At 49.5% G+C, this 20,592-nt stretch overlaps 1 protein-coding gene across 1 annotated transcript; it reads right to left on the bottom strand.

Moving 5' to 3' along the window:
* Nucleotides 1–237: 237 nt before the first annotated feature.
* Nucleotides 238–19,409, bottom strand: FBXO38 (F-box protein 38). The gene is made up of 22 exons (XM_063413210.1): nt 19,253–19,409; nt 17,036–17,177; nt 15,623–15,756; nt 14,423–14,586; nt 13,920–14,085; nt 13,450–13,587; nt 13,038–13,175; nt 12,594–12,687; nt 12,203–12,333; nt 11,775–11,945; nt 11,387–11,529; nt 10,682–10,907; nt 10,248–10,367; nt 9,397–9,576; nt 7,763–8,428; nt 6,060–6,160; nt 5,784–5,886; nt 4,695–4,861; nt 3,530–3,675; nt 2,050–2,153; nt 1,734–1,847; nt 238–794 (listed from the first exon to the last, which is right to left on the bottom strand). The coding sequence occupies exons 2-22, from the start codon at nt 17,161–17,163 to the stop codon at nt 616–618; spliced, it is 3,513 nt and encodes a 1,170-aa protein (XP_063269280.1). The 5' UTR covers nt 17,164–17,177; nt 19,253–19,409; the 3' UTR covers nt 238–615.
* Between the last annotated feature and the right edge of the window lie 1,183 nt (nt 19,410–20,592).

Raw genomic sequence — 20,592 nt, forward strand, 5'->3', positions numbered from 1 at the left:
AAAATGGGTTGAATATCTCTAGAAACTACCACAGATCACCAAATCTCTACTTTTGTTTTTTCTGCTTCTGGCTGTCTTTGCAACAGCTGGAGAATATTCTGACCCTTCCAAAAATGCACACAAAACACCAGGATTGTGCTCAACAGGTTTACTCAGACTGGACTCTTCAATGCTCAAGAAAAAGGCACAGATTAAAAGAGACTCTGATGACTCTTTTGAACACAGCAAATGGAATTGTTGTTTGTAAGGAAAAAAAAATACTGCTATGAATTGTATGGGCTGAAAAGTTCAAATCTTCTTCCCCGTTCCTAATTATTTGCCTTCATTAGAATGGAATTTAAATTAATTGTATAAACATATGAAATAAAGTCTCAGCATTAGGAAGTTTTGTTTGTTTTTTCTTTTGTTTGTTTCCTCTATGTACAACTCTTAGTATACAATTTGTACTTTCCATTTTACATTTAACTACATCCTCCTGGCCACAGGGACAGCCGAGGGCGCCTTGGTGGGAAAATGCTTTGCATTTGGGGGGAAAAAAAAAAATAAAAATCCTGCTTTTTCTTGGCCAGCAGTGCCAGGGGGAGGGAGGGAAGGAGGGCAGGCTGGGGGCACCTCTCAGATGTAGTCATCCTCCACGGGCTCCCCGTTGACGTCGCAGTAGTGGATGAAGATGGCCACGACCCTCTGGAACACGCCCCGGCGCACCTGGCGCAGCTCCGAGATCTCCTCGCCGATGGTCTCCATGCAGATGTCAGCTGAGAGCTGCCCCTTCCTCCTCGGGGCGTAGATGGTGGCTGGGGAAAGACAGCAGGGAAAAGGGGCTGTTTCTGCCCAGAACATTCCCCAGCCAGCCTGGTTTGGCATTCAGAAACAGCAAAAAATAAAGGGAAAAAGGCTCCCTCGACTGGCCACGTTTAAGGAGCGTTCTCTCCTCAAAGCTCTGCACAGCTCCAGTCCTCATGTCCAAAGGTCTGGGGGCAAAATGAATCCCAGAGCATCACAAACCCTCTCCCTGAGGCCTGACATAATTCCAGGTTATCCATTACTTCCATGTTTTATAAACAGCAGCAATCGAGGATAAAGCAGCAGTGCTCTCCTTCATTTTCATGGTTTTAACACCATTAACATTCTGACTCTTAAATACTCATTAACTTTCTGGTAACTCAGCCTTCATATTGAACTACAAGCAACAAGTCAAGCTAAAGTAAAATTAAATTAAATCAGCTCAAAATAAAAATTTAAAAAACAAAACCAGAGAAAGATATAGCAAAAAAACCCCAAAACTCTTCCTCATCCTCTTGAGATTCCTAAACTGGAACTGGATAAGAATATCCAAACCAGGATCAATTAAAAATACCTCTAACAGGTATTTTTATATATATAAAGATTCCAGGATGTTTCTAATTAAGAAATAGAAGAACATATTTTTCTCTGCTACCAAGCAAGGTTTTTAATTGAGCCCCAGGTACTGCCTACCATCACCTCTTACCAGACAAGCTCCTAAATAGAAAGAGCCACGTCTACAATAAATTCTAACCCACACCATCTCCATTCCAGAGTTTACACATCCAGTTTTGAACTTTCAGATCAAATTTCTGTCAGTTTGCTCACTTCTCTCCAGCCTGCCTTAACAACAGATCTACCAAACCCAGCCTAAGGAGCAGAAAGCTGAAGAAGAAAGGGAGGCTCTGCCACAGGAGCAGGTTCAGTGCAGAGCCCCAGCAGGTACTCACTCCTCTCATCATCCTCAAAGTCGTATCTGGCGTAGCTGTTGGGCTCTGCCGTCCTCAGGGACCTCAGCCAGGGGAAGTCGGTGATCATGGAATAGGGAGCACCATCCACAATGCCTGGGGAGGGACATGGTGAGCAGCAGGCAGGAAAACACCCCCCTGCAGCCCTGCTCACATCACTGATCCCCACAAAGCCTCTCCTGCCTTTACTCCCCCACTGAGCTGGGTTTCCCTGCTTTCCCCACCAGGAGCTTTCTCTGGGAGTGATGCAAAGCTGCAAGAGGCTGAGCTCAGCCCTCAGCCCCCCACCAGCCCTCACCTTCCAGGGTGTAAATGTCCCTGCCCCAGGGGTACTTGGGGTATTTCTTCAGGTCCTCCTCAGTCCTGGTGGCCTCAGGGAAGAACTCGTACTTGATCAGCTCTCTGGGGAGGAGGAGGGAGAGGTTACAGCCAGGAAATGGGGAGGGGGGAGGGACAAAAACCAAATGAGAAATCCTAATACACAACCTGGCCTTTAATGAGCCTGAATCCATGGAAGAACTGCCCCAAGACCCTCCCACCATCTCAGCATCCATCCTTTCACTTTGGAGAGCAACCACAGGCAGCAGGGACAGGTTAGAACTGCTGGATGAGATCCACTGGACACAATTCCCTGCTGCTGGGAATTTTCAGGAGCTGACACTGATTGAACATCGCCTTCCCCAGAAACCAACACTATTTTTTGAAGCAAATTACGCTTTTAAAAATCACTTGTTTTCAGCTTTGGAGATATTTCCCAACTATTCCAACAACTTCTATGAAAAACTGTGTTATTGCTGGATGAATGGGATGATTACTGCTGGAGAATTTATAGGATTTTCCACATGAGTTTACAGTCTGTTTTATATTAAATGCATCTTGACACTGGATTTACACTGCACCACCCAGAATTCAACCTTCAGCAGTAACCAAACAGATTTTTTTTTAATTTGGGTGACAGAACAGAGCAAGTCTGGAGCTGCAGCTGCTCCAGGACACCTTGGCAGAGTCCCTGGAGAGCAAACAGGGATTTCAGATCCCTGTGCCACTCTCTGCTCACACACAGCTACAAGGAGCACCCAGGCTCTTACAGTCTGAGTTGTTCAGTCTGGAATTAATTCAGTGCATCCCAGCTTACAAGATCCCCTAATGCAATGAATACTGAAGATAGATTAAATATTAAAATTCCCTATCAGAGTATCGTAAAATCCAAGTAGCAGATTCTGCAATAAAAAGCCTTGCTGGGCTTTAAACAACCAAATTTCACTCCCTGGAGATGCTCAGGGCTCCCCGGGGCCACGCTCAGGGCTCCCCCAGGGACGCTCAGGGCTCCCCCAGGGACGCTCAGGGCTCCCCCAGGGACGCTCAGGGCTCCCCCAGGGACGCTCAGGGCTCCCCCAGGGACGCTCAGGGCTCCCCCAGGGACGCTCAGGGCTCCCCCAGGGACGCTCAGGGCTCCCCCAGGGACGCTCAGGGCTCCCCCAGGGACGCTCAGGGCTCCCCCAGGGACGCTCAGGGCTCCCCCAGGGACGCTCAGGGCTCCCCCAGGGACGCTCAGGGCTCCCCCAGGGACGCTCAGGGCTCCCCCAGGGACACTCAGGGCTCCCCCAGGGACACTCAGGGACGCTCAGGGCTCCCCCAGGGACGCTCAGGGCTCCCCCAGGGACACTCAGGGCCCCCCAGGGCTCCCCAGGGACACTCAGGGCTCCCCCAGGGCTCCCCAGGGACGCTCAGGGACACTCAGGGCTCCCCCAGGGCCCCCCAGGGCCCCCAGTACTCACTGGTTGATGTTGGCGATGGTGTCCATCCAGCTGCGCACCCGCACCTTGTTGCGCACGTTCGGGGGGTTGCTGAACTCGTGGATGATGCAGATGTGGTAGGGGTAGGGCCCGCTGAAGATCTTCTGCTCCAGGGTCAGCGTGTCCACCTGGGCACACAGGACTGTGAGCTCCACAAACAGGGCATGGGCATGCAGGGTCAGCAGCAAACAGCCACCAAATCCCCCGAAAACGCAGCAATGAGAGAATGTTAACAGCACAAATAAATACAGCACTGAGGGCACTGAAACTGCCCAGGGCAGCTCTGCCAGTTTATCTTCTTGAGTACTGGAACTGGATGGGAAATGTCCAATTTCTGATGTCTCTCCCAACTCCAGTGTGGAAATAAACTCCATAAATTTACAGAATGGTCTAAAACTACATTCATTCCTCAGAATTTTTGTTACGAGGAGGGGATCAGTGATTTGGGGTTTTATTCCCATCTCATATTTTAACAGTTGTCCTTTAAGAGATTTAAAGGTTTCAAAGCAAAGCTGATTTTATGGGTTTTACGAACAATCAACCTTTCCTTGTTAGCAAACCAAGACAGGAAAGCAGGAGAGGAGCAGCACCACAGAGGGACCAAATCAAACATTCCCAGCCTTCCAGATCTTCAATGAAGCCCTCATAAATCCTCATCAGATGATTTAACCAACTCCCTAAATGTCCCTGATGCCAGTTCCTACACAGGGGGAGGAGAGGGTGGCTCCCAGTGCCACCAGTGTCCTGAAACACCTCAGCATCAGCAGGGGATGGAGCCCTCAGTGTCCCACACTCTGCTGCTCCCCAGTCCCACAGGACATGGGTTAAGGATTTCAGAGCCCTGTGCCACGCTCTGCTCACACACAGCACAAGGAGCCCCAGGCTCCTACAGTCTGAGTTAACTCAGGTTAAAATTAACTCAGTGCATCCTAGTTTGGAATATCCTCAAATACAATGAGTACTGGAGATGGGGAATTTTAATATTTAACCTGTCAGAGCATCTTCAAACCCAAGCAGCAGATTCTGCAGTAAAAGCCTTGCTGGGCTTTGAACAACCCCATTTCAGAGCTGTGCTGTTGGACATTTCCTGCCCCAAACCCCCAGGCAGAGCTCCAGGTGTCCCCAGGGAATGAGGCTGGCTCTGTACCTGCTGCATGGGACGCAGGTAAATGATCCTGTTCCTCTCTGGGGGCATCCTGAGGATCTGGTCCAGGACCTGATCCATGTTCAGCTTCTTGCACTGGGCGTAGTCAAAGCGATTCACCACGGGGGCGTTTTCCACCTTCAAGTGCTTCAACACACGGCACCTTGTAGCTGCAAAAGGAAAGAAAAGACCTCAGGAGCCTCCTGGCAGAGAACTTCAGGGCTGGCAGGTCCAAAAGAAGGCAAACAAGCAATAGAAGTACCAAAAGATTACACAAGTATATCAGCTCTAGCCCAGCTCTTCATTTTTTCCACGTTATCATCAAACTTTTCAGCTGTGGCCTTGCCAGAAGTGGCCTTTTAAAAGACCATGTCAAATTTCATCTAATAACCTGTTTCTCTCTCTGTTTAATTCCACTGAAATGGTCTGTGGACTGCCACAGCTTCTAAATCAGCTCAATTACAAGGATTGGGAAGGCACACAATGGAAAATAAAACTGTTTCCTTTCTAGCAACACTGCCCATGTAATCAAAATTTCCTTCAAAAATCAATGTGTGTTCTAAGTACTCTGGAATAGAGAAATAATTCCTTTATTTCTGCTAAGCAGACAGATCTGTCAGAAGAAAGTGTCTTCATTTAGATGGTGCAGAAAACAATAAATGACCCAATGCAGGAGCAGTCACACCCTGGCATGTGAAACTAATGCAACCTAAGCACTGAAAACAGATTTTCATCATGTCAAGGAGCTAAAGTATCATCCTGTCAGCTAAAAAAACTATGGGAGAATGAAGAAATGAGAGAAAAACAAGGTACTCAAACTCATTTCATCAACTTCTAATTACTGCATTACCACTCCACAATAAACATCTCATCTCCCTAATTGTCAGATCATTTCAGCTGTTGATTTTCAGATATTAATCTTTATTAAAGCTGTTATAAGAGCTTTCAGAGTGGGAAGCAGCAATATTTGGAGTTCTAATTCATCAGCAATGCAGCTGATGAATACAAAATGAGCAGTGGCCTGACTTGAATTCTTTCAGGAATTTCCAACAATGCCAGAGGGAGGAGGCAGCCCTGGCATGAACCACATACCATGGATGAACATCATTTTGGGGCAGTCTTTCAGCACCAAATCTGTTATTCCACAGTTGGTCAATGTGATTCCTACAAGGTTTTTGGATTTCAAAGTCAGTACCTGGGGAAAATGAAAAAAAAAAGAAAAAAAAAAGTATGAAAGGGGTAAAAATGAAAGAAAAATAAAGTGAATTTTACAAGATACAGGAGGATATTATATTAATTAATACAGCTTCAGTTCCCATCAGGTGTTCATGGTGATAGAGCTGCAGGGAGTGAAGGAGAAGCCCTTACCTGCACATGATCATCCTCAATCACAGGGTCACTGGTACTGGTGGATTTGTCAGCTGTCCTTTTCCTCTTGGTGGTTTGCCTTGGCTTTGGCTTTGCTACTTCTGGAAACAAAAACATGGAAAAATCTTCCCTCTGCTCCGTGTCAGGACAGCTGAGAACAGCCCAGGACAACTTTTCCCACTCAGGTAAATTCAAATATCTGCCTGGCTTCAAAACAAACCTCTCCTTGCTCAAACCCCATTGTCAGCTTTGTGCTCAGAATTATTCCAAATAAATAACTTTACAGGTGAAAACCCAGGAGTGCTGAACCTACACCACAGAAAGATGTGGAGCCAGGAAAAGGAAAGATTCATGGTCAGGTTACACTTGAACCTCTGCAGGAAACAGAACATCCTTGACAAATACAAGACCCAAAATAGTTTTAATGTTTAAATAGCAGAAATTATCTCAAACTGCTGGAAAATCTGTTCTTTGTAACTGTCACTAAGGTTTTCCTAATACTGCAAAAGATGCCCAGGTATAAAATCCTTTAATGCTCCCAAGCTCCATCAGGGACCTCAAATTCCTGTGGAAAAAAATCACCACAAGCATTGTTTCCAACAGGAAGAGGAAAAAATGCCCTAGAATTAATTTTCTCTCATTAACAGATAAAAATGAGAAATTACTTTACTAAAACTAAGCTTTCTTTAATAAAACATACAGCATGTGCACAAAGATCCCAAATTAATTACTGGTCCTAAGGTAGAGACCAGATATTTTAAATTTAATAGCAAGATCTCTTCTTGAAAACTGAGCTGCATCTACCTGCAGAACGTCTGAGGTGATTTAGGCTTTGTTAACACTTGGGAGCATTAAATAAACTGGAAAAACACCACAATACAAAGTGTTTGAATGATTCCATGTTGACAGAGGCAGGAATTTGCCCTCAATCTTCCCTACCTCCAACACTCACAGTTGTGTAAGCAGCACACTTCATCCTTCATTTCATTTTACCTGCCAGATATTCCCAGCAAAGAGTCCTGGATATATGAGGTTGTGCCAGAATAGGATGATTATTTTGGAAACCAAGTATACTTGAAAGAAACAGCAAATTCCCCTTTCACATCTGTTGTTTTCTCCCTTCATTCCAGCCCTTCAGGGGTTTTATTTTATGTCAGATGAACAAAACAATAATGTGAAGCATGAAGGTACTTAATAAAAGGACAATTTTCAGTAAGATCACCCTGCCTAAAACACTCTGAAGCAGAACCCAGTGCAGGTCTCAAAGCCTGGCTCAATTATTGGTTGACAAAGCATCAGTTACAACCTTTGCCTTCTTGTTCAGATCTAAGTGTAGCTGCTGCCTTTGCAGGGAGGATTTTAATGGAGAGACAACTTCTGATTCAATGAATTCAATTTCAATGAACCACAGCCTTCACAGGCAGGCAGAGCTGCCAAAAAATTGCATTTGCTTTCCAGAGGAGTAAAGCAAATACTGGTTAGGATGTACAGAGAACAGACACAGAAAGAGCTGCACGCAGGAAAACGTCAGTGGCACTTTCAGAGAAACCTGGCTTTACCTGGGGATGGCACCTGTGCTCCACCACGCTCTGACCCCTCCAAAGCACAGCTCCAAACCCCTGCCTAACCAGAGCTCCCTGGGGAGCTGCAGCTGCTCACAGCTGATGGCAGCACTCAGGCGTTACTGTGTGTGTAAATCCTACCTGGCTCTGACACCAGCGGCACGTGGGACAGCCTGCTCCTGGCCCTGGTCAGGGGTCTCCGCGGGTACTCCTCCTTGCAGTCCAGCTGCCAGCCCGGGGGCTGCGTGCCCTGCTGCTGCCTGCCAGCCCCGCAGGCGCCCCCACTAGTCCTGCCGTGTGCGGGCTGTGCCGCAGCCCCGCAGCGTGGCAGTGTCCTCAGGGCCAGCCCCGGCCCGGCCCCGCTGCCGCACGGGCTCTCCCCGTCCGCCCCCCCGCTCGTCCTGCGCCGCGCGCCCCGCGAGGAGCAGCGCGAGCACACGGGGCTCTGCTCGGCCTCCCTCTCGCTGCATCCGTCCCTGCTGCAGGGAGAGCAGCCACACTGCCTGCACTCCTCTGCAGCCGCAGGGCTGCTGCCCCCAGAGGGGCTCTGCGCTGCCTGGGCGCAGTCAGGGCCGGGAGAGGCGGCGCTGCAGGAGCCGGGCGCGGCCGTGGAGCCGGTGCCGTAGGAATCCTTGCTCTTGCTCCTCTCGGGCATGTCACTGGCTGCTTTCATGTCGGCTTTGATCTGCTCGCTGGTCACCTGGCAGCCCTTCTCACAGCTGCTCTCCTCCACGGGGAACGGCCTGGCCTGGCCCCCGTGGCTGCTGCTGCACCTCTTCCGCAGGGGAGTCTTGCCTTTGCCGCTCACTGCGGGGTGAAGGGAGGGACAAGGGTGAGAAACCTCAAATAAACCTGAGTGTTACACAGGGCAGCCCAGAGGCCAAGGACAATCCCCCCAGGGATGGGAATTATTAGTAATTGTAGCTGTTGCTGCATCTTTGTAACATCTTGCAGCTATTTTTGGAGTGATGTGCTGGAGGGTTTGCCACACAAAAATACAAAATTGTCCCAGAGCAGCTCATTGTTCATACAGGCACCACATGAAAGACACACTGATAACAGAATCAAAGAATATGGAAGGGACCTTAAACCTCATCCAGTGCCACCCCTGCCATGGCAGGGACACCTCCCACTGTCCAAGGCTGCTCCAAGCCCTGTCCAACCTGGCCTTGGGCACTGCCAGGGGACAGGGACAGCCACAGCTGCTCTGGGCACCCTGTGCCAGGGCCTGCCCACCCTCAAAGGAAGGATTTTTTTCTAATATCTAGTCTAGAGGGGCTTCTGTTTCCTCAAATATGAGGAATCAAACAGGAATAGAGACAGGACTGAAATTCACATTTCAGCAGCAACCCTCAGCTCCCCCTCCTGGGTCTGGCCAGTGCTGCCAGCAGTAGCAGCAGTCTCAGCTCACAGGTGAATAAAAACCCCCACAAATCCTAACAGAACTTAATCCCAGGATCACTGAGGTTGGAAAAGCCCTCCCAGCCCATCCAGTCCAAGCCCATCCATCCCCACCTTGTCCCCAGCTCAGTTCTGAAACCAGAGCTGACATCCACACTGTGGCCTCACAGACTTGATAAATTCTGTCCACTTGGGAATGCCAACGAGGAGCTGCAGGTTTCTGATGAGTGCAGCACCACTATTTGTGTTTCTGTACAAGACCTGTGACTGGAGCTCAAAAACTGTCCTTACACCTCCATTCTGCATTCCAAACTGAGCTAGGCATGAACCTGAACCACAGGGAAGGCTGAGGCTTAAGAAGGAATGCTGCTCACCTGAAGGTTCTCTGGTTTCCACGGGATCCCTGCTCTTCTCCTCCCCATCTGAGTAACTCTGTGCAATGCTGCTGGAGATGCAGGCTCTGGAAGTGCCCATGTTCTCCTCCTCATCCTCACTGTCGGAATCATGGATGGTAATAGGAGCTGCTTTTACAACAGGTTGAATTCCACTCGGTCCTGAGGAGGAGAATATCAACACTTCATGTAAAAAAATAACCAAGCATTGATTAAGTGGCTGAAAAACTCCTAGCACTGCTTGAAAAACTGGTAAGGAATTAATTGGAGTCAATTTAGCCACCCATTCTGTAGCTAAATCTAAATGGGAGAAGAGCAAAATACTGCATTAAAGCATTCTGGTTTGGAAGGGGAGGAGTGTCACAAAGGAGTGTTACTTCATGTTGTTGGGATATTCAGTAGAAAATTCCATTGTTCAGCAAAAAGTGGCAGTAAAAGAAATCAAAGCTGCCTCGTGTCATTAATACAAATTAAATTAACACTGAAACAAGTTGTGCTGGCTTGAGAAAAAGCAAAAACAACCCAAGTGCTGCAAAAACAACCCAAGTGAAAGAACCAAGGCTATGAACACCAACACAGCAACAGGACAAGATCATTCAGGCCTTCTGACTTTTACTACAGAGCACAAAGTCAGGCTTTAAGGTCAAGGTATTCCCTGCATATGCAAAGAAAGCTCTGGGCTGTCACACAGAATAAATTCCTTCACAGCACTAAGCTGTGCTAACATCATTATTCAAAATCAGACAACCCAGCTGAAGCAAAACCAGACTTACAGTGGAAAATGAATCCCTCAGGGAGATACCAAGAGGTGATTTCTTCCCAAAGCCAGTTACCTGCTTGCTCCTCATCCACCTCCATGGGAACAACAGCCTGGCTGGGAGCTGGCAGCTCGTCCTGGCCCTGCCCTGCAGCCTCCCCCTCCTCCTGGGCCACCTCCTCCATCTCGTTCAGGGCTGCAAGGGGGAACAGGAGGTCAGGAACAGGAAACAGAACCAACAGAGCCTCAAACACCCACAGGAATGAAATAATAACTGCCTTGATTCCCTTGGTGAGCCTCTGGGGTGCACAGTGTTTCACAGATTTGTTCCACATCTCTGTAGCCAAAACCCAGCCTAACTTTTGAGGTTTGGCTCACTCAGAAAAGATCAAAGCTCCACACCAGGAGCTGAAACAACAACAAGCTTTCAATATATATTCCTATCTTCACCAGGGGCCCCTGTGAGTGGGAATGCAGATAAAATCCCCCCAAAAGCTCCCCCAGGATTACCCTCAGCCCCAATCTGCTGCTCCTCAGCAGGGCCCTCCTGGCGCAGCTCGTTCTCCTCGTTCTGCTCGTTGGGGTGCTGGTGGTTGTTGTGGTGCATGTTGGGGTTGTTGTTGTTGTTCTGGTGGTTGTTGTTGTTGTCATTGTCATTGTTGGAGTTCTGATTGCTCACCAGGGCAGAGGAGACCCCAATTCCTGTGCCTGCACTTAGGCCCACACGAGCACAACCCTGGGAACAAAAAGCAGAAATTCAGGTTTGGAAACATGGACTCGTTATCTCAGCATTCCCTAAAGGCAACAGGAAAACCAAAAAAACTGCTGGAACTGTCTGGGATAGCACAACACCAACAGGGCAGCTGTCCCTCAGATTTCCTGACTGCAGAGCTCCATCTTCAGGCTGGCAACCCAAAATTTACAGTTAAACTCCTAATGAAAGGGAAAGTCCTCAAAACACTTCATTTTCATCTATTAATTGTGTTAATCTATTAATGTGCTGTGGGATCACGACAAACAGCAGATCAGTCAGCACCACTCTCCCCAGCATATCATGCTAAAAGCAACTGCAAACCAAAGAAATTTATTACCAATCTCTTCAATTAATGACAGCTTGGAGAAGAATGCAGCTGGAGCACACTGGATTGCCAATGAAACGGAAACAAGTGAAAATCCTGGCAATGAGAAAAAGCCAAACCATTCCCTGGAATTTACCTTTGGAGGCTCTCTAAACATCTGGTCCAGAGAAATAAACTCCAAGCTGGGCAGTAACTCGATGAACTGACTGAAAGAGTCCAGCTTGATGGCGTGGCACCTCACCAGGGTCAGGTCAACCAGGCGGGTCCACCTCGAGTGGTCTGCGAACACAAGAGAGGCCCTTCCTGAGGGATTCCCACCTCACTCCTTGTTTATTAACCCCCTTTCCACATCTGAGAGCAGCAGCCTCTGGATCTCCATCCTGCTCCCAGCACCACCGTGGCCCCAAAGCAAGCATCATCTACTGTACTTACTAACAACAGAACAAGCAGTACTAGAGCAGAGAAATTCTGGTTTAGCACAGAAATTCACATAATAGCTCTGAAATTTCAAAGGTGTGCAATACCTGTGATCCAATTATTTGGGTTATGTAGATGTGGGCAGTTGTAAATGACCAGATACTTGATGAAAGAAAAAACTTCATTTACAGCTTTCATACCAATATCTGTAATAATTCCTGGGTTTTCAACCACATCAGCCAAGCCGTACCTCACCAAGTCCGTACTCGTCATTTTACCTATAAAAGAGAGGAGCAGACACAGCAGTAAATTTGCCTTTTATTGCAGGATTTTCTAACTCCTTATTGATCAGATCACTCCTTTAATAAAGCTCATCTTTCCCAGTCTCAGGGAGTGAGGAAAACCAGATCTGGCTGTGTGAAATCAGCAGCCTCAGTACATGCAAGGTTAATGCTCTTATTAACCTTAATAATGATTGAAAGCACAGCAATTTCTGTAATCCTTATGCTTTTTATGGATATAAAAAGTGTCATACACTGTAGTAAAAACTCATCAACGTAGCCTAGGTGAAGAGTTTCAAACTGTGGGAATTCCAGTTCAGCCATCTTCAAAGCAGAAAAAACACCATCTTTGGTCAAGGAAGGCTGGATCCGCACTTCGTGCAACCTGCAGGGAATTCAGAATTGCTGCTATCAAAATTCAGGCCAAAACACAGAAAACACCCAAAAAGGTGCCCTGTTCTAATAAAACAGAGAATCTGGCAGGAGCCAGAGGGTATTTGCAGTGATTTTAATCACAGAACACTCCTGTTATGTAAAGTTTATATGCGTATTCCTTAAACTTTGATGGTTGTTCTGTCTCTTGGAGGTAATTTCTGACATTTATTTGGGAAAAGGAGAAGCAGAGAGAGGTCTGAAGGGAGGTACCTTCGTGCAGCAGTTATGATGAGGTAGCCAAGATCCACTTCAAGTGCATTCTTGCAAGCTCCCAGAACTATAGTGTGCAAATTCCTAAAACCACCTGGCAAACAGAGAACACCCTTCTTACACTGCAGCCTCACATCACAGCCCTCAGCCCTACACATTTCCACCAGTGTTGTCTTGACCTTTTTTAGCAAATAAAAAAACCCCAAATATTTGCATCCAACTCCTCCAACCCTGGTTCTGCTCATCAACAAATGAAGCTCATTAAAAGTTAATTGCAGTTGGAATATCTAAATTATACTCAATACAGAGCCTATTTAACACTATGACCATAGTTCCAAACACTCAAAAAAGGATATGCTACAGACAAAACAACCCCAGAATTTGCTAAAGCTTTAATTTATTTATTTACTTTTGTTTAGCTATGAGGGATTAGGAGTCTCCCACCTGATCTCCAGCTGTCTTCTACCACGTGCTGGATGAGTCCTCCAAGAAATGGAACACGGACCAGTTCCAAGTGCTCCAGATTCCTGGCAGAGGCCAGGCCTGTCACCAGGGGAACGTACTTCAGAGAGTTTGTGGGTCCTGCACACAACAAGGCCAGAAAGACACAGCAGATTGTTCATTTCTCCCTGAGCTACCCCAGGGAAGAACTAAAACACATCCACACGAATCCCTCCAGAGCAGGAAGCAACAGAAGCACACAGCACCGAGTAAGGGACAGGACAGGGAGAGGTTTCTGTCCAACACCACAAATCAAACAAGGGCTGCTCTCAGAATGTGGAATTCCAAGACTTTAACAGAACCAGATTTCCTCCATGCTCTACCATCCCCTTCAGACAGGAAGAATCCCTCTTACCAGCACAGTTCCTCATGACAAAAGCACGTAAGCTGATACAAAGGAAATCTTTAAAAGGCTGTGGTTTGGTGAGTCTCACCCACTTCAAATAAAGGTGCCTCAGCATTGGGATACAAGGAATCTCAGGGACATTCACCCCTAATAATACATAAACAAAACAAACAAACATTTTAAACAAGCTTTAAACTAATCCACTGCATGACAAATTCCTGGCTTTCAAAAGGAGGCTTTTCTGTGCTTTGTGGCACGTGAGAAAAGCTGTGAACACTTGAAACACAAGTTCTGCACCTTGGTTTGTCAACAATTCTTTAGAACTTGCCCTCTGCACCTGCTACCAAATATCCAACTAAGATCTCCAAGATGCCACAGCCCAAACTCCCTCTCCTCCAAAGAATTATAAATCTGCAGCGTTTCAAAGCCTTTAAATCCACCTGTGTTGAAGCCAACTACTTCACCACGACCACACTCACCTACTAAGTGCAAAGTCTGAATTTTAGCTCCTATAGGAATTTTCAGCTTGTTCTCAGGAGGAATTGGAAAAGCACCATTACGATTACGAAACTTCCCTAAAATGTGGACTTGGGGCATGTATGTCCAAATAGCTTCCACCAGCTCTAAATGAGAGGTCTCAACACCCTGGATAAAAGGAAGCAAAGCAAATGCTCTAACACCAGTTCAACAACAACATCCTCTTAACCATGTAAGCTACAGAATGCAACGTTATTTCACTTTTCATTTCTAGCAAGACTGGTCTTCTTACAAGCAGAGGGATCGGAGCTTTAATTCCTTGCTGTGCTTAAGAGCACCTGGGATTGCCAGTGGTGCAACTAAAAATAGTTGTCATTAGCAAACAGGGTCACAATTAACTCCTCCCTGTGCAGCCAGGCCTAAACCAAAGCCCTGGAAGCACCAAGAACTTGTCACAACTTTTAACAGTGCTGAAGGAGGTCCCCTCCCACGTCCAGCCACTCACCAGCAAATTTGGACAGGCCTGCAAAGCCTCTAAAACTCCAGGGATGCTGAAAGCTTCGTGGCCACGGACTCGGCGCCTTTCCAGATACCTGGGATGAAGACCATAAAGTTGTTCAATGTCTGGCATCTTCCTCAGCAGCGTTAGGAAGCTGGAATCAGTGAAACCTAAGACAACAACAACACATTTGGTATTGGTGTGGCAGCAGACACGCAGCTGTGCAGGGAAAGCCAAACACACTTCTCTCTTTACGTGGCAGTACAAGTTCTGTGATGTTGAAAGATGCATTTGGTGAAGTAATCGCTTCTCTTTTACTTCCACATTCTAGAAATCATGGCCTAAATACTCCTCTGCCTCGAATTTTGCAGGTTTGCTACAGGTTTCCTTCAGAGGAGCTGCATGGCTGCAGGGTTCACTGTGCTCTCTCCCTGCTCACATGAAGCTTTGTGGGTCTATTTTTCCTGGAATTCCATTTATCAACTCAATGGCTCAAAAAAACCCAGCTGGATCCCTTCTTTCAGTTCACTATTCACCACAGCTCACATTTCTCACAGAAACAGGACAGTTTCTTAAAGCAAAGGTTTATTTTATTCTAGTGAAAGCACATAAAAAGGATTTTAACTGGCTAAGTTACTCGTATTTACACCAATTTTAGGTTAGGTCTAAACACTTGCTTAATACCAGCCCAGGTCAATCTCAATTTGTAGCTCCTCTCCTTTTCAAACCTCCCTCATTTTAGCTGTGTCCCCACCAAATCCCTGCAGTGCAATTAAACCCAACAGGAACCCTGGTACTCACAGGGCTCCCCCAGACTGACACATTTATCTACTGATCTGCAGGTGACTCGAGGGGTGACATCAGAACTTATCCCTACATTGTTAGGTGCTGGCAGATGAGTTTCTCTCTCACTCCACTGTATTTTTTGCTGCCTGCATGCAAACAGCCTCCTCCTGGATAAACTCCCCTCCAACAAGCAGACAAACACAGATTGTACTGACAGGTGCCACAGAGCACTCCCAGTCACGGAATCACAGACTGAACCAGGTTACAAAAGACCTTTGAGATCAACCTACGACCTAATCCAGCAACACCCCAAACTCGTATCTACACACACACAGAACCTTGGCACGCCATTCCTCAGGCAGCCAGGCCACGGAGGGAGCACCCAGCAAGGCCAGGTTTGTGTGCACGGGACAGGCTCACCTGTGGGCATGTACTCCCACCAGCGCCCCGCACACAGATCCACCACCTTGACCACGCGCAGGTACAGCGTCACCGCCTCCTTCAGCTTCCGCGACAGGCACTCCATGCACATGATGTCCTGCAGGGGCAGGTACCTGCGGAGAGCAGCAACAGCCCTGCTCCAGCACTGCTGCAGCCCCAGCACTGCTGCAGCCCCGGCACTGCTGCGGCCCCGGCACTGCTGCGGCCCCGGCACTGCTGCGGCCCCGGCACTGCTGCGGCCCCGGCACTGCTGCTGCAGCCCCAGCACAGAGCAGGGCCTGGCTGCAGCCCCAGCACTGCTGCTGCAGTCCCAGCACTGCTGCTGCAGCCCCGGCACTGCTGCTGCAGCCCCGGCACTGCTGTGGCCTCCCAGCGCTGCTGCAGCCCCAGCACTGCTGCTGCGGCCCCAGCACTGCTGCAGCCCCAGCACTGCTGCTGCGGCCCCCACTGGCACAGAGCAGGGCCCGGCTGCAGCCGCGGGGCCGTTTCTGCCACGTTGGCTCATGTGGAGTTGTCGGTGCTCCCGTTGAACGGGGAGTTCTGCTAGGCAGTGACTCAGCAGTTTCTGACACTGCATAGGGAACAGCTGTACTGATATCACATTAAATGCATCGTGATTTAGTTCTCTGGTAAATCACAGAATCACTGAATGGTTAGGGATGGAAGGGACCTCAAAGCCCGTCCATTCCCACCCTGCCATGGCAGGGACACCTCCCACTGTCCCAGGCTGCTCCAAGCCCTGCCCAGCCTGGTCTTGGGCACTGCCAGGGATCCAGGGGCTTCTCTGGGCACCCTGTGCCAGGGCCTGCCCACCCTCACAGCCAACAATTCCTTCCATAAAGCTAATTTAAACCAACCCAAACCCTGCTGACCAAGCCATTTGCCCCAATACGTTTAATGAAGTTACTTTTGTTTTCTAGCACATACTGCGAGCTCAATTTCCCAATATTTTGGAGAGCTGCGGTTCTCCAAGAACTTGTGGGTGAGGCATTTGCTTTGGATAACAGGACTGAGTGAACATCTGGGAGAAGGACTTTGCAGTAGGGGAGGTCACATCCTCATCCCAGATCCCTTCTGCTCATGCAACAATTCCCAAACTATCACCTCAGCTGTGCTTTCCCCAAAATGTATTTCTGCTCTAAAATCAGTATTTCTAACAGAATTAAATCACTAACTTATTTCTTCTTCATTTTAACATTCATGACACTGACATAAATCGACTTCCAGCTTCCAAATGCATTTTGGAGACTGAAAAAAACATTTGTCATTCCTTTTTATCCACCAGTCCACTCGTGGTACATCCACTGTTTACTGTGTCACAAACAGGTACAGTTGGAGAAAAAATAACTCTAAAATAATAAGCACTAAATTGATTTCTGCCAGACTGCTCACCTAAAGATGTGGCAAAGCACTTCATGAGAGAGTTGGTTCATGTAATCTTTTGGCTCCTCAGCTTTGGTAGACTCTGCCCCTTCCCTGCTGGCTGCGCTCGCCTTCACAGTTTTCCGCCGGGGCCCCATCTCTGCACCGAGCCCTGAGGGAGGAAACGGGCACAGAGTTATGAAATTCAGGGCAACTGAACACAGAAGGGACACAGCAGAGAGGGAACGGCAGCTCAGCTGCAGGAAAACAAGCTGTGGGTTGGTTAGACAGAAGGGCTCGGGCAAAACGTGAGGAGTACCAGACAAACCAGATCCTCTCAGCTGAGGGAGGGATGAAGGAAATCACCACGGGTTGAGATCAGTTCTTTTTGTGAATAAAGGATCTCCAGAGATCCCACCCTGAGTACGGGACAGTCACAGGGAGCTGTGCAGAGATCACCAGCTCTGCACCAGCCACGGCGCCCCAGCGCAGAATGAGAGTCCAAAGTCTGCCCAGCACAGAAACGGCTTCTTTCTCTTTTTGAAAAAATGGGCTCCTGCTGAACACTCTCCAAAAGTGCCCCATTAAAAACCCCAAAGCAGCTCCTCTTCGAGGTGAGAACAGCAAGTGAAATCTTCAGGCTGCTGAGTTAAGGATCAAAGGCACAGGAACAGTGGGAGTCACTTTGAGAGCAGCATGCAGGACCCTCTGCTCCTCCTGGACTGTGCCCACCCTGCAGCACACCCAGCACTGGAACGGCAATAAACACCCACCTAAAACACCCACAATCACCATGAGAAACCACAAACAGGCAGCTAAAATAAGGATTAACTCAATGCCAACAATCACCTTCTGCAGATGCTGAGAGATCCTTCCACGGCTGGATCTGGCAGAGGTTTATTTTATTCAAGTACAAGGATGAGGAGGGCAAAGCATCACCAGCCCAGTGAACCTGAGTTTCACAGGCTGGATGCCAAAATTCAGTGGGTTGAGGAAAAACAACCGGCAAAAAAAGGGGCAGATTTTGGAGAAGCTTTCAGCAGGGCCTCCATTGTGACGCCAAAAATTGAAATATTGACAGCTTCACTGGGATCTGATTACTGCAAACACGTGCTCTCACACATTTTGGGTGCATTTTGAGTTAGTAACTCACACTGCCGTGATTTGATCAGACAATAAATCCCCTCCTGTGCCTGTGAGCAGCAGGAAAGGGATCTCTGATCTCTGCTCCTCCGGACTGGGGAGCTCCCCAGCCAGCAGGAACACCCCCTGCCCTCGGGGTTCCTTTTGGGGCAGGCTGGGAGGGCTCAGTTTGGGGTGAGCAACCTCAAACTGCCCAAACTGAATTATTTATAGACTGAACTCCAAGGGAAACATCGATTCCAGGCACCCGGGGTAACCCAGCCTGACCTGATGATGCAACACGAGCTGGAAACCTCCGGAGTGCTGGAACAACCCAGCAGGGAAGAGCAGCAAAAGGGCCGGGACAACAGGCAAGGAAATAAAAACATCAACAAAATAAAAGGAAATAAAAACACCAACAGCCAAAGCAGGGAAAATCCTGTCAGACACAATCCCAGCGAGCTCAACCCGCCCGCGCCACGCGGGGGAAAAGGAGGATTTGTCTCTGTGAGTCTGCACTTTCTGCACAGTAACAGCTCCTCCTGGGTTATTCTGAGTTAATGAGCACAGCCCTGACACCTCATTCTTCATTAGCGAGCTGACCTCATTTAAGAATAAAGGACGAATCTCCACAGCGAGAGGAGCTTCGTATATTCAATAAAGCAAATGGGATCTTGCGGCCCCCACCTCAATTAATTCCCGAGAATGAACGTGGCATGAAACAACAGCTCGATGTGCTCTGTTCTTGACGAATAAATACCCCACGGACCTTAAAAGGCTTAAAAAACCACAGGGAGGCTCCGCAGAAACGAAAAATGAGGAGAAACGCGGCGACAGCAGCCAGGGACGGCCTGGCAAGCGCCGGCTGCAGAGGGAGCTCCCGAAGCGGGGGGAGAAAGGGGAGGACGCGGTGATTTGTGCCGAGATAAGCGAAGGAAAACCAGCCTTCCCCACAGCCCCATCACCGCCGTTCGCTCACGGAGCGGCCTGTGACAGCGGGGCCGGCCCGAGCCCGCGGGGCCCAGAGGGGACGGCAGCCTCCGGCTCCCGCCCCGCCGCCCCGGGGGCCGAGCCGGCCGCGTCCCCGTCCCCTCGCTGCCCTCCGCTGTCCCTCGCTGCCCTCACCTGCCCTCGCTCCCCTCGCCGCCCTCGCCCCGGTTGTGGCCGCGGGGGAGCCCCGGCCCCGCTTCCTGCGCGGCCCCTTCCGCCAGCGCCGCCGCTTCCGCCTCCGGCCGCGCGCCGCCACTTCCGCTTCCGCTTCCGGCCGCGCGGCCCCGCCCAGTCCCGCCCCGCCCCGCCCACAGCCTGAGGGCGGCCCCGCCCCGCGGGCAGCGCTGAGGGCGCTCAGGGCTCTGAGGGCTGTGAGGACTCCGGGGGCTCTGCGGGCTCCGAGGGCTGTGAGGGCGCTCTGAGGGCTCCGGGGGCTGTGAGGGCTCCGAGGGCTCCGAGCGCTCTGAGGGCTCTGAGGGCTCCGGGGGCTCTGAGGGCTCCGGGGGCTGTGAGGGCTCCGAGCGCTCTGAGGGCTCTGAGGGCTGCGGGTGCGGCCGTTCGCAGGCCGGGCTCGCTCAGCACACACGGGAGGGATGGGGTTCGATAGAACTGTTCCGGCATTGCGCAGTTACGGTCACAGACGCGCTGAGCTGCAGGGACACACCGGGGTCACCGTGCACGGAGCAGCCCCGGCTCCGGGAGGTGTCGCTGCCCGTGGCAGGGCGGGGATGAGATGGGCTTTAAGGTGCTTCCAAACCATTCCATGATGCCGTCATCATCCAGCCCAGCTCCTGTCCCTGCACAGACCCCCAACAATCCCACCCTGGGCACCCCTGGCAGAGCTGTCCGAGCTCTCCTGGAGCTCTGGGGCTGTGCCCATTCCCTGGGGAGCCTGGGCAGTGCCAGCACCTCTGGGGGAAGAACCTTTCCCAAAATCCAACCCAAACCTGCCTTGACACAGCCCCAGCCCTGCCCTGGGAGCTGTCCCTGTCCCAGGGAGCAGAGATTGGAGCTGCAGACCCCAAAAATCTCCCCACAGTCTCCTCCAGCTGCACAATCCCAGTGCCTCAGCTGCTCCTCCATGGCCCCTCCTGACCCTTCCCCATCCCCGTGTCCCTCCTTTGGATGCTCCTGGGAGCTCTGTAAGTGGTTTTTCCTGGAGAGTTTTTATCCTAGCCCCAAAAGTCCTGTTAGTTGCCTCCCATGTGTATTTTCAGTATTATTCAGGTCTGTGGTTAAGCCATGATTTAATCACTGAGTTTGGGTGAATCCCAGCAGAAATCACAATTTCCTCAACATTTTATAGTCATGTTTGATGCAAACCCCAAGGGATTGAGTAACAAGGCTGGTTCCTCACCCAGCGCACTGTGAGTTATTTTTATACAACTTTTGTATCCCAGGCTTTGGATTTTTACCTCTGGACTCAGCCCCTGCTCCACCACAGTTTTCTGTAATTTGGGAAATAGTTGTTCATA

This window comes from Prinia subflava, chromosome 16 (assembly GCF_021018805.1).
Source record: "Prinia subflava isolate CZ2003 ecotype Zambia chromosome 16, Cam_Psub_1.2, whole genome shotgun sequence".
Lineage (NCBI taxonomy): Eukaryota > Metazoa > Chordata > Aves > Passeriformes > Cisticolidae > Prinia > Prinia subflava.